At 38.3% G+C, this 15,048-nt stretch overlaps 1 protein-coding gene across 1 annotated transcript; it reads right to left on the reverse strand.

The window, feature by feature from the left end:
- Positions 1-230: 230 nt before the first annotated feature.
- On the reverse strand, positions 231-14,828 carry LOC128548783 (uncharacterized). The gene is made up of 5 exons (XM_053524239.1): positions 13,728-14,828; positions 12,939-13,511; positions 11,989-12,151; positions 7,838-7,931; positions 231-384 (listed from the first exon to the last, which is right to left on the reverse strand). The coding sequence occupies exons 1-5, from the start codon at positions 14,826-14,828 to the stop codon at positions 231-233; spliced, it is 2,085 nt and encodes a 694-aa protein (XP_053380214.1).
- Positions 14,829-15,048: the final 220 nt, after the last annotated feature.

Raw genomic sequence — 15,048 nt, forward strand, 5'->3', positions numbered from 1 at the left:
GTTATCTCTAACGGACTGATGTAGAACAGACAGATCTTCGGCTATGTTTATTCTCGAATTCTCTAGTTTTGAAACCACTCTAGATATTTCATTTAGACAGGAACTAAGCTTTAACTTCCCATCATCATCTTTAATAGAGCGAATATTTGAAGATATAGCTTTTGAGCACTGTTGCAAATCGGATTTGATATTTTCAACTTCTGAGCTTAAGTTTTTGCAAACACTGTAATTTATCTTGATTTTGTGTTACTGTAGCTCTCAGTGACAGTAGATCTGCTTGCATTTTTTGCCATATTTTCTCTCAGTAAAGAACTATCATCGGACTCTATCACAGACGTGCGCAGAATATTTTGCGAGGGTGTGGGTTGTACTGTACGATATAACCTATGAATATCAGGAATATTATAATTAATGAACTGCTGAATGTCAAAACAGTCTTTTTTGTTACAGGCTTTCTACGGCTCCGTAGAATACCAGAAGGTCCGTGCTCTTGTTCCTTGGCCCTCGTAGAAAGAACGTCTCTATACTGGGATAAGACTTCCTCCGAAGAGTTTGCAAGTTGCAGGAGGGTCTGAATATATGTGTCTTTTGGCAAGTCTCTCAATTCGAGATCTAAACGATCTATGACAACGTCATCTACCCGATATGTTGAGGTTTGCTGACCGCATTGTATGCTGCTATCAAGTTCGAGTTCTACTAATCAAGCGTGACGAGTTGAGAGTCATGAAAGGTGAACACTTGTCAAGTTTTTTCAATGTTTGTACGAAACAAAGGAAAGTTCCAAAGTATCAAATATTTCTTTTCTTTTCAACGATCTCTCAATATTGAGAAAAATACACACTTAGCTGTCTCTACGTTAACTTTTATCCAAAAATAATTCCTTTAAACTCTGTTTTTATTCCATTTTTATCACTGAAGTTACAATACGTCTTGTTTACACCGGAACCGGAAAAATTAATTATAATCAATTACTTTTGGCAAAATAATTGTAATTAATTAATTACTTTTTGAAATTGGCTTGTAATTTAATTTAATTTAATTAGCCATTTTCTCACTGTAATTGGAATTAATTAATTATTTTTGAAAATAATTAGGCACATCCCTGATAAAATCCTTTTAAAAGTTTTAGTGATAGAATATTCACGGGAAAGGAAGTGTTACACGAAGGATGGAGTTCTTCTGATAACCTGTCATGTTTTCTTCTGATAATTACGGAGTTCCTGGAAAACGTTACAGAGTTCTTCTGATGTCTGAATGACGAGCCAAGGATTCGGTGGATAAAATAGTAATTATTTATCTTTAAATAGAGAGAATGGGGTGTAAAATTAAAGTTTGATGATCAAGATTGTCTGATGTCTTGTGCTATGCGTCAGAAAAAACTGTTTAGTCTAATAATCAGCGCCACTTCTTTGAAATGAAACATTTTGAGTAAAATATCGAATATTTGTATTCATGCAGAGTAAGACTATAATAAACATATCTTATCTTATCTTATCTTATCCATATTTCTGATGCATATATATTGGCCTTATCTTTGAGTCGAATAATTTAGGGCTTAGTTCCATGCTAACATTATCATTTTAACACCTAGTTGATAACGAGTTCACTACAGGAATATCGGTCTCTGTGTATTCAAATGAGTATTCTATTACAACTGATGAACGGTTGAGTAAGAACAAACATATCTGAGGATCTATGAGCAAATCATCTGTATCATTGTTATCAGAAGAGGCGGTCAAATCATTATTATACTCCCTTCTTGATAGTGAATCAGCATTAGAATGAAGTTTACCTGCTTTATACACAACTTCGTACTGATATCCTTTTAAAAAGCTATGTGATAAGTAACTACAGTGAATTTTCTATTAGCTAAATACGTGTGATAGTCTGTGACTGCAGACACTTTTTCCGGGTCTACGCTTAAACCCTTGTGAATTAAAAATGTGCCCCAAGAATTTATAACCTCCTCAGCTGCAAAAGTACACTTACTTGGCTTCATTCGTAAACTAGCCTTACGAAACCTATCAAACACAGCAGAAAAGTGGCCTAAATGTTCCTCAAAATTCTTTGAGAAAATTAAACTGTCATCTATGTACATTAAGGCATACTTGTAATTTATACCGCGTAAGACCTCATTCATGCCCAATACTGAAAGCTGAACTCCTGTTCATCAATCCAAAGGGTTAACCTGTTAAATTCCAAGACACCCTGATGCGTAACAAATCCTGTTCTATCTTTCATTTCTGGATCTAGAGAAATCTGAAAGAACCCTTGTGCCATGTCTAACACAGAATACAGTCGAGATTTTGACGGTCCTTATGAATCAACAACATCCTAACAAGTGCTCGTAGAACACGAAATGCCCCCCTTGATGCACTGTGACCTTGACCTATGACCTACTGACCTCAAAATCAATAGGGGTCATCTGCTGATCATGGCCAACCTCCCATCAGTTTTCATGCTCCTAGGCCGAAACGTTCTTGAGTTATCCTCCGGAAACCGTTTAACTGTTCCGGGTCACTGTGACCTTGAACTTTGCAACTAACATGAAAATCGACCAACTTCTCTATCAACTTTCATGATCCTAGACCCAAGCGTTTTTGAGTTATCATCCGGAAACTGTTTAACTGTTCCGGGTCACTGTGACCTTGACCTTTGAGCAACTGACCTCAAAATCAATAGGGGTCATCTGTTAATTTTCATGATCCTAGGCCCAAGCATTCTTGCGTTATCATCCGGAAACTGTTTAACTGTTCCGGGTCACTGTGACCTTGACCTTTGAGCAACTGACCTTAAAATAAATAGGGGTCATCTGCCGGTCATGACTTAACACCCTATCAATTTTTATGATCCTAGGCCCAAGCATTCTTGAGTTATCATCCGGAAACCAATTGGTCTACGGACCGACCGACATACCGACCGACCGACCTAGGCCCAAGCATTATCAAGTTATAGTCCGGAAACTGTGTAATTGTTCCGGGTCATCAGCTGGCCGTGACCATCCTCCCTTATCGACTTTCATGATCCTAGGTCCACTGTGACCTTGACCTATGACCTACTGACCTCAGAATACCTCAGAATCAATAGGGGTCATCTGCATGACCAAACTCCCTATCAGTTTTCATGATCCTAGGCCAAAGCATTCTTGAGTTATCATCCGGAAACCAGTTAGTCTACGGACCGATGCCGACCGACCGACCGACATCTGCAAAACAATATACCCCACCTTTATGTGATAGGAAAGTTGTCAGGACGTGTAACTTTATTTACACCTCGTCAACAGCAAATCTAAATTCTCCTGTTTGCTTTTGGGCCACGAGGACAACTGGACTCTGTCATAATGAACTAGATCAAACAGAATAATAGCAGACTCGGTTTCATTGAGTCTGTTCATAAGAGGCAACCTTTCACGCCCCAAAGCACCGGCTTAAGTGGAACATAGCACCGTTTATAGCACGTTTATTGAAAGGACTCCGTGAAAAGGGCCAGAAAATATCTTCAGTCTGACGTTCAATTTCACGTCTCTGTTCCGGCGTAACTCTATATGCACGGGTGGTAAACGCGCAAAACAATTCCCGACTTAAGGCATTCTTCCCCACTAGAGCTCTCAGACTTAGAATCTACCTCCCTCACAATACAGCTACTATCAATTCTGTCTATCCCAGCTACGGGCTCATTCTGATTTAATTGTACCCACTCATCTGTCGGATTCATGATTTGCATACAAGTTGCACTGTTGTTTTACCTTTGCAATAGGTTTAGCGCCCCAATAACCTGACAATGTTCTTGACAAGCCCTCATTGTTCTGCCCTTTATAACTTTAATTCATGATTTGCATACAAGTTGCACTGTTGTTTTACCTTTGCAATAGGTTTAGCGCCCCAATAACCTGACAATGTTCTTGACAAGCCCTCATTGTTCTGCCCTTTATAACTTTAACTTTTTCCACTGTTGACAGATCGAGGTGGAACACTTATTTTGTTTACTAATCTGGCCAAGCTAGACTTGTTAAGGGATAAAAACCCCCTTGAATTTCCAGTAAATCATTCCCAAAATCAACCCACGCTTTCTGATCTTTTAAAAAGTCACGACCTAATATGACAGGCGTATTTAATTTTTGAAACACATAAAATGTTTGGGTCAGCCACTAATGGTCAAGGGACTGATAATTCATACTAGACCTTTTTGGCGTAAATGTACACATGTGTACGACTACGGATATATATTATGTACTTCGGACCAAAGTGGTCTCAAGACAACAACGAAAAACTTATCATCGGTTAATATCTCATAGTCATGGCACTACTGAGTTTGACTACCCTAAGAAATGGCCTTGCATATCGCCATTTTGAATGTTGAAATGTTCTAAACAAATATACTAGTTCCACACTTTTGATAGAATATATTTTGCTTCTTGAAATTTTCGCTCCTTAGTGTGAAATGTTTACACAAATTTGGAATCAAAACCATATTTCATTGGAAACTTGGGGGACATCAAACTATCAAAGCGATGACCATTTGAAAATCAGGGACGAGGCTGTCCAGAAAAGTAAATAGCAACATTAAACTTAATATATATTAGTATTATTTTCTGTTCCATATACCAGCAAGGATATCCACATATATTTTATCGCTTCTCATGCAGTAATTAAGTTGCCCATTAAAATTACATTTTAAAAATGGCATGTCAAAATTTACTTTTGTCCCTAACCGGCTTCACTTCTTATTGTGTGAATATTCTTATTCTTATTTCACATATGTCTTTTATCCATATATACATGTTAACTAATGTTTATTTGTATACGATTCTGTTTACAAAAGAACTAAAATTTGGGTTGGCAAAGGTGCAAAAAAAATGTTGCTCGCAATTTGATTGGCAAATTTATGTAAATGGATGTTTCGCACCAAATTTTCTATGTACATGTACGTAACGAGTCTGAGCAAAATCTGCCCGACTTATTTTCTATTGGCCAGACTTTTTATTACGTACGTTCCTGTTTTGATTTTGTATGTAAATCTGGCTGAATTATTCGTTAAAATTATGGCTATTCAAAATGTGTACAGTGTTTTGAGAAAACCCCTAGAAATTGATCTGAATACGGAATGTGCGTAGTCGTGTACATTTCCATTTACGCCGAAAAGGTCTAATTTGTACCATCGACAGTTTGAGCGTGTCTTACTTCTGATGGCTCTTTATATAGTCCAGTTCTTTTAAACATACCAGAGGTAATGCATGATAAGGATGCTCCACTGTCAACCATAGCGGCTACAGAAAATTTTCCCAACTTTACCTAACTGATACGCCTTGCCAATTATTTCTGCTTTTTCGTTTTCCCCTTTTTGCCTATCCCCCAAAGTTTTGTGGGACAGACACGCGTCTCTATCTTCTAAATATGGAATGTCCTCTAGCAGTGTGACCGTCTACTTACATTTATAGCACCTGACAAAATCTTACAAACTTACCACCAAAACCTTAATCCGGCCTTCCTAACATGCATGCCTAACTCTCCTATCCAATCAAAATTCTTTTTCCTAATGATCTATATTAATTACGCAATGTGCCAGACTACAAGGTCAAAGACTGTAACTTGATACTTCTTTTCAAGTTGTCCAACATTATGTATGAACAGACTGGATGCTGTTTTCTTGCAGACACCAATTGATGCATAGACTAAAAGCATGTGTTTGACCGGTAAGAAGTGTCTAATATTAATTAACTATTTATAAAATAGTATCTTTACCCATCAAGTATGTCTGACTAAAGTGCCATCACCCACATGGTTTTATTTCACAGTGTTTACTGAAAAATTCGTGCAAGCTTCTGTCACTTGATGCTTCAAATTCCGTGTCTGCTAATTTGTGTACTATATCTTTCACTGTCGTTTTCCAAGATTCAAATACCAGAAATTCTTCATTACAAATGTTTAAAGTATTTACCCAGAATTTGGTATATATCTGGTATAAACCCGGTATTTTTTTACCCAGGCTTTTTAAAAATATATATAGTCTGTTAAGAAACATTTGTTTTACTCTTTTATCTAGATGACGTAACTGACCAAAGAGTTAAATGGAGCTGAATCAGAGTGCGACGTCAATTCAAGCAGAGTGTGGAAGATTTTGCATATATCTCATGCACTAGCACGGTCTTTCTAGGTGTTGTTGATAGATCATTAAAAGTTCACAGCCATAAAGCGCTTTAGGTATCACAACAGTCTCGTATAAGACCATTTCCATGTAATTTGTCATTTTTATCAGTGATACTCATATCTTTGTTGCACACTACCCCTAAATGAGAGTAAATTTCCGTCTCATTGACTTGATCAGGACCTAAGCTCCATTTAAGTGTTTTGAAAGGAGGCATGTGTCTCATTACCTTTTCTAGCATTATATTTCTTCGAGTTATCATAACATCCGTAATCAATTCGGGATTATCTAGTCCCGAAGATATTAGTACCATATCATCGGCATACGTATGGGAGTGATATCCATGCACGTCATTGAATTTTGTAAATTGTCAAATGGTGTTCGACTGTCGATGATATAGAGCAGAAGGTTGTCAATATGAACGTACGCAACTGAAAAATGCAGTTAATTTTAACATCAAAATCACGTGCGTGATTTTTACTCTCACGTAACAAAAATGAGGTACAGCTAAACTTTGCAGACTGTTCACAAACAACGTATTGTCTGTTTGCATAATGTCAGTCAGTACTTTTCATACAATTCCAGGATCACTGAACATAAGCTTATTGCGCGATATGAGTCTGCATCCGATTTCTTTTCCGGAGAGCCCTTATATAATGTTGAAATAATCCCTTTTTCATATATGTCGGTGTGTATGAAATTCGGTTATTTTCTTGTAAAGTGTTGTAATTAACGCTAATAAAGCGTTTCCGCCACGTAAAATGTATTCATAAATTTATTTTATCATAGCCACATGCTTTACCGTTTTTATAAAGTTTCAGAAGTCTTATCAACCATTTCTTTAGTAATATGCATTGTTTACTTTTTTTACTTTTTACATGACAGCATCGATTTTAACCGACTCAACTCAGTTTCACATTCCATTAAGTGTTCGTCATCGAAAGTGTCATGCTCGTTCTTAGAAATATGACCTCCAGCCAACGTTAATATCCAATGTTGCAAATTCGTCCCTTGAAATCCATTTCAAATACTTTTGAATGGTTGCGCGGCTATAAGCCGCCAGAATTGGTTGTTGTCTATTTTAGCTGCGATATCTATTTCTAACTCCACGGGTTTCTATAAATGCGGTTGTACCTTTGTACGATGTAACTGTATGAATCTGTTCTTTTAGTTTGTAATCCTTGTAATTTTTGTTCTAGGTCTATTTTCGGTAAACCAGTGACGTCTTTTTACTTGCTAAATGTCCCGGTATGGTTTGATGTAGGATTTAAATTTGACTCTTTTTTGCAAACTTGTACTTCAAGCAATTTCGGACGCAAATTTTTACTTGGAAAATAGTGTCCAACTCTCAGAACACGTCGATTGTGTTACATGCGTTACATGATTTGTTTTGATTGGGGTTGTACATCTTGTGCAGCATCACGCGGCCCTTTAATGTTCTGAAATAAAAAAATTATACCTTGTCATACTTTCGTTAAAATTGATGTGAGAATGTAGTACCTCGTAAGAACATTTTTACTATGGGTTGACTGTAATTTCGTTAAGATATTATGTAAATTGTGTATTAGAACAGTCTAATAAATCGACCTGTGACACATTTCCTCCCTCCGAGAAATGTCGTCCCCGACATTGCTATCTTTAAACATACGTAGAAAACTCGCGGAGAAACGCACACGATAATTTATGGTAATACCTAATCACCACAAATGCCTTTAATCTGAAATAGAAATAATCAGAAAATAAAGTTAAAGATGAATTCATAACTTTATATTGTCCATATACAACACCTGTAAAATACAATATCAACTGAATATATGCAATAACACTATATCATAAAAAAATCACATACATAAGGTTACGAGATTAACAGTTAAATAGACATACGTGCAGAGAGGAGGACAAACAAACAAACGGACGGACAAACAAACAAATAGACAGACAGACAGACAGACAAACAAAAACAAACAAACAAACAGGCAGATAGGCAGACGGACGGACAAACAGACAGACACATAGACAGAATGTACTGACAGACGAATGGACAAACAAGCAAACAGGCATAAAGACAAACGTACAAATAATCTGAAATGAAAAATCTTAAATTAGTGCATATAAATGAAATCACGAATATCACTTTGACTCCTTCTTTCCGGAATCCAATGATTAAACTTGAATTGCATTCGTAACATGGTAAAACAATCGTCTGGCAGCATGCATGCGAACAATATATATTGAAAGGGTATCATTCATACAAGGTATACAATATGTGATATGGAATATCACTTGTCCTTAAATTAATTGGACATGGTAACAGTCTATAAGAACACAACAGATTCTCTTGGTACAGTGAACACGGGTATGAAACGTTGCCTGCGGCACAAAATGTGCCGCACTGAAATGAAGGCATCGCGCCTCCGACGGCGCAGGCATTGCGCAGGATATTTACAAAAATAACGAGCAAGGTGAGTAAAATTGAATGTTTTTGGATATTGTCTTTTTACAGTAAAAACTTTTTAGAAATCGGGGAATGCAGCGGGATGTAGTTGTGTCTTGCCGACAAACCCATGCCCAGTTTGTGAAGAAATATGTAATATTGTTATTTTGCGCGTGTTTTTCATCGGATACAGTAACGTGAAAATTACAAAAGCAGTGAATATTCCGAGTCATTTCACCTCCTGCTGAAAAGGAATGATTGTATTTCTGTAGTATATCATATAAAGACATGATATCTGATCGATTGAGATAAAATACATGCCTAGGAAAAGGCATATCCCCTCGTTCTGCCGACTTTTCAGTCCAGTGCCGCAGGCATCTCGATGGTGCCGCAGACATCGTGAGAGGCGCGGTCATCTTGAATACTATTGTAGTCAGAAGTACGTGTCATTTCGACCTTCTAAGCATCAATAATTGTTACAAATGGGATGATTGAATATTGCTATTTTACGTGAGAAAATGAATCCCAGATCGATAAAAAATGACGTAATTTTCCCTGGCCCAATTCCAAAAAACAGCGAGAAGAAATACTGCAAACTTCTTAAAATAGCTATTTATATTACAACGTTCGGATTGAACAGATTTGTCTTGCTACTAGACCTTTATCACGGACGCGGACATGGAAATGCAAATGTAAACGTACTCTGTACTTCGGTCAAATTTTGGGGGTTTTCTCAAACATGTTTTAGTAGTCATGGTAACTTGTTGTACTTAGTGTGTATTGAGAATATGTATTATTATTATAGCGCATTTTCTTTTAAATTGTGCATAGGTAAAGTTTAACTATGCAAAGTTGCATGCTGTATATACTTACAAAAAGTACTGATCTTTAACGTTGGGAAAAAGGTGGGGTGTTCTAAATGATTAAAAGATACACAAGGAATTATTGAAAAGGAAATGAATATGAATAGAATTTACAAAAAATAACTCACGGTTGGTGTAGGAATGTAATAGGGAAGTTTAAGGGTCTGGGTATGTTTTGGAGAATACTAAAATATTCGAAAATATTCATTTGTTGTCTCATGTTTTGGTGGTCAGGAGATGTAAGAGTCAGTCGGATTGAGGAAAATGGATACTTAGAAACAATATCAGCAATAACACCGCCTGTAAACACTGGATCTACATACTTTAAATGGCTAGTAAGTTAGTGGGAAAGAGCTAATGATAATTCCGAGAAGGTTTTGAGTAGTAAAAAAGACTACTCTCTTTAACAATTCGAAATCTTATTCAGTTAAACGTGCAATATAGTTCTAATCATAAATGACCGTAAATTACATTTAAGAAGATCGATTTTCAGAGGTTTACTGATTTACTATATAGTACTTACGAGAGTAGTGATACAGAGCGTGTTTAAAACTGAAGTTAAGTTTTGCAATATATTCCGCTCCGGTTTTTACAACAGTAGTATTTCACAGAAATAGTACCTATTTGAGAAGCTTACTTTAATATTTAAGAAATAAATAATATGGCTTACTGTTTGTTCTTATTTGCCTATTTGCACTTTTGAGATACGAGATGCAGCCATTGCCGCTAGTACAGGCATAAAGAATTGGAGCATATGAGATATTTACTCTTTATCAAGATCAATCCTTAAGAAATGATTCTTTTTTATTATAGGGACTGTAGTTAAGAAGGCATTGAGAAGGTTCACCTAAACATTTAACCAACACTTTTACAAAATATGAGGTTTAATGATTATAGCGGCAATTAATAGAGAAATTTAGAAGGTGGCCAACTTTGACCCGAGAGCAAAGAGCAACACCGACACCGAGGTCGGTTTGAGTACAATAGAGCCATCCTTATTCGCTTAAATTGATTGAGCTCAATTACTGTAAATAACAATGAGATGTTACGACAATACTTTGTTTATAGGTAGCTATCATGATATATAGTTTATACTAATTTGTTTTAGCTCGATTGTGATGAAAGATTCAAGCTTATTGGAACCACTCTCGAGTCCGCTCCCTGGAAAAACTAGTACTGGTGTCATATGAGAAGTCATGGTCATGACCACAGTAAAGCTCGAACCCACGACCCCTGGATTGAGCGGCCGACACCTTATCCACTAGACCACCACTCCCATTTCCATATTATAGGGTTATTTTAACTTTTGTTACTGAAAATAGAATCAAAGGTTTTCGGTCAATAACTAAAGTTTGGAATGACATATTATCACCAAACTTGAGAAATAACATGGTTATAAAAAACCAGTTTGCGATTGCATTACAGCTGTTTGGGTCAAAGTCGCTATAACTAAATTAACAGATAATGATCTGCCATTTACTATACTTATTTAAGTGAAGAGACCTAGCTATGGGCTCTTTGAGTTGAGGTCAGAATTATTTTACCTATAGATACAAAGAAACAGGCGAAACAGCTACCGTCCAATGAATTTAATTTAGAATGTATTTTCTGCCACTACGACGAAATTTAACTGCGTTGCTTGCTGAAAGACTGGCAAAATAATTCTCATAAATTTACAAAATTAAAAAAAAAAAGTATTTTATTAAATGGCAGACTGTAAATAAAATTGCAGGTATGTGACGTTTTATTAAACTGAACAAGGTATTTTTTCATCAGATGTATACGTAGATTTAAAGCGTTCATCTGTGTTCTCCTTAGAAACAAGATTTATTCGCAGCAGAGAATAACACTACCAAGAATTAAAAAGATATGTTGTGCGAAAACTTTTTAAATTAATATCATACAAATGAAACGAATCCCTTAGATTACGTATTTTAATTTTTGTGTTTTGAGAAATTCCCCAGACTTTGACCATAGTACATAGTACGATTACATTGTCCGTGTCCGTTATAAAGGTCTACTACAATAACTGGAGGAACAATATTGTTATTGATATTTTTGTACTTCAATACATGTTACACGTACTACTGACTACAATAGTATTCAAGATGACTGCGCCTCTCACGATGTCTGCGGCACCATCGAGATGCCTGCGCACTGGACTGAAAAGTCGGCAGAACGAGGGGATATGTCTTTTCCTAGGCATGTATTTTATCTCAATCGATCAGATATCATGTCTTTATATGATATACTACAGAAATATATCTTTCCTTTTTCAGCAGGAGGTGAAATGACTCGGAATATTCACTGCTTTTGTAATTTTGTAATTAAAAACACGCGCAAAATAACAATATTACATATTTCTTCAAAAACTGGGCATGGATTTGTCGGCAAGACACAACTACATCCCGCTGCATTCCCCGATTTCTAAAAAGTTTTACTATAAAAAGACCAAAAACATTCAATTTTACTCTCCTTGCTCGTTATTTTTGTAAACATCCTGCGCAATGCCTGCGCACATTTTTTGCCGCAGGCAACGTTTCATACCCGTGGTGAACGTGTGTTGGCCAACTATGAACTCGCCGGCTGTCATCCAAGATGGCGGTTTACGTTGCCTCCGAGGCAGAAGTCCCCTACACGGCGGCGATGAGGAGGGCGGTAGGTCATAGAGCGTTCTGTTTCCGAAGTGTCCGGAGTGTCTGATGAACTCCTAGAAGAGAATGACACATCATTTTGTGTACTTGACGAACATTCATGTCGATCTTTGGCAGATGCTGAATAGGGAACAGTAGTTCTGTCTGGTATCGGTAAGGACATAAATGGCAACAATAGATTTCTGTGAAGGGTTTTGGTCCTGCCTTCACCGTCTTCTCGTCTGACGACAAAAACTGGTAGGTTATCACTGGGTTGTCGTTCAACGACATAAACATTTTCTTCCCAGACATCAGCCAATTTGTGCTTCCCTTTAAGGCCCACGTTGCGCACTAAGACTCTGTCTCCCGGTATCAGCTTCGCTTCCCGGACTTTGCGGTCGTAATAGTGTTTCGCCCGTTACCCACTTCGAAGCGCATTTTCGTTAGCTTTCTTGTAAGCGTAACTGAGGTTTTCCTCCAATTGTCGCATGTAGTCGGATGGTGAGGAACCACCTATATGTTGGCGATTGAGACCTAAAAAGGCGTTGATTGCAAGCCTAGGGTGGCGGCCGAACATGAGATGATAAGGAGAGTAGCCTGTGCTTTCATGGCGGTTTGCATTGTATGCGTGCACCAATGCCGGAACCGCAGCCTTCCAGTTGTTTTTCTTGTCGTTTTCAAGAGTGCCGAGTTGAAACGTTCGGTTTGTCCGTTGCATTGCGGGTGGTAAGGGGTCGTCCTTGTGCGCTTGATCCCGGCAATTCGACATAATCTCTGTATAATACGGGAAAGGAAATTTTGACCTCTGTCACTGTGTAACTTTTCCGGGAACCCGTAGTGACCGAAGTAGTTGTCAAAGAGTACTCTTGCTGTAGTACGAGCCGCTTGATTTTTGGTTGGTATGGCCTGAGCATAGCGGGTAAAGTGGTCCGTTATGACAAGTACATTCTCGAAACCACCTTTGGAAGCTTCTAGAGACAGGTAGTCAATACACACGAGCTCCATTGGTGCGGAAGACTCTATATTGATCAATCCAGCAGCGAATCCAAGTGAGGTTTTACGGCGAATGCACCTGTCACAACGACTAACCAGTCCAGCTATGTCAGCGTCCATACCCGGCCAGTAGAAGCGTTCTTTGAGCAACGAGGTCGCACGATCCCTACCTTGGTGCCCCATGTCTTGGTGAAGAGCTTTAAAGATTGTGTCTCTCGTTTCTTCTGGAATTACGACTTGCTGGATCCGTTCACCATTTATAGTAGAATGGTGGATTAAAACTCTGTCTACGATCTCAAGTTGTTTCCAACCACGCAGATACTTTTTGACCTCCGTTGGTAATGAGGCTAAACCCTGCTTTGACGTTGGCCGGACTCCGGTCTTTACCAGCTCTCGAACCTTGGAGATGACGTTATCCGTACTCTGTCCTCTGATCCAAGTCTTCTGATTTTAATGCATATGCTGCTAGAACAGAGTCGGGTATTGTAACGTTAGAGCCACCATTGTCACTAGGTGATGACGGAAAACCACTCTGATATGGTGAGTGTACAGCATGCATAGACAGTATCGCTTTGACCACATCACCATCTAGATTCTGAAACTCAGAAGTATTATGTTGACGGGAAAGGGCGTCCGCGTCAACATTAGTTTTTCCGCTACGATAGCCGATTGTGAAATCGTAGTTGGCAAGGGCTGCTTCCCAACGATGTCCACAGGCATCCAGTTTGGCCGTGGTTTATTGTACGTCAATGGATTATTGTCTGTCAGCACCTCGAACTTCGCTCCATACAAATAATCGTGGAATTTCTCAGTTATGGCCCATTTCAGCGCGAGAAATTCCAGCTTACTTGCATGATAATTTCGTTCAGAGGGCTTGAGACTTCTACTTGCGTATGCTATAACACGGTCTATGCCTTGTTGTTCCTGATAAAGGACAGCACCAAGTCCGCTTTGCGAGGCGTCTGTATGTAACTTGAAGGACTTGGTGCAGTTAGCATAAGCCAAAACTGGTGCTGAAGTAAGCTTTTCAATTACAGTTGAAAATGCTTTCTGTTGGCTGTCACCCCAGACAAACGGTATCTTGCTCGACTTCTTGTCCTTAGTCATACCAACAAGTAAATCGTTTAAGGGTCGGACAATACTGGCAAATTTTGGAACGAACTTCCGGTAATAGCCTGCAAATCCCAGAAATCGTCTAACTTCGATAACATTTCTGGGAATAGGCCAGTTCCTGACAGTTTCAATTTTCGCCGGATCGGTCTTTATGCCATCCTTTGAAACAACATGTCCCAAATAAGTGGTTTCATTCTTCAAGAATTCGCACTTAGATGGCTTCAGTTTCAAGTGATGATTCTTGAGACACTCAAAGACCGACTCCAGACGTTCAAGGTGTTGCTCGAAGGTCTCGGAGAAGATAATGATGTCGTCAAGGTAAATTAGGCATTCTTTGAGGTTTATTTCGCCCATGCAACGCTCCATCAACCGCTGAAAAGTTGCTGGGGCGTTACAAAGGCCAAATGGCATTCTATTACACTCAAAGAAGCCCAAATTACCGACCTGGAAGGCTGTCTTCTCCTTGTCCTTTTCATTCATTTCCACCTGCCAGTATCCGGCCTTCAAGTAAAGTTTGCTGAAGTATTTTGCACCAGAAAGAAGATGGAGGGTGTCGTCAATCTTGGGGATTGCATACGCATCCTTGTGTCCCACGCCAGTGTCACCGATGTGGCTTTTTTTTGTGTATCGGCCTATGCCATAGTACATATTATCGCGGTAGTGATGTACATGTACATGTATACTATGGCTTTTATCATAAGTGGGTCGTAGGTTCTCACCGCAAGGTAGAGAAACAACAGGATCTGTAAAACATATGTTAATAATATATTTTAATAGGTAAATAATAGCTGCGCTGAACGATAGATGCACAGACATCAATCATAAACATGGTCATGGTTGATATCGATGCATCGATTGGTCAGTACAG

This window comes from Mercenaria mercenaria, chromosome 15 (assembly GCF_021730395.1).
Source record: "Mercenaria mercenaria strain notata chromosome 15, MADL_Memer_1, whole genome shotgun sequence".
NCBI lineage: Eukaryota > Metazoa > Mollusca > Bivalvia > Venerida > Veneridae > Mercenaria > Mercenaria mercenaria.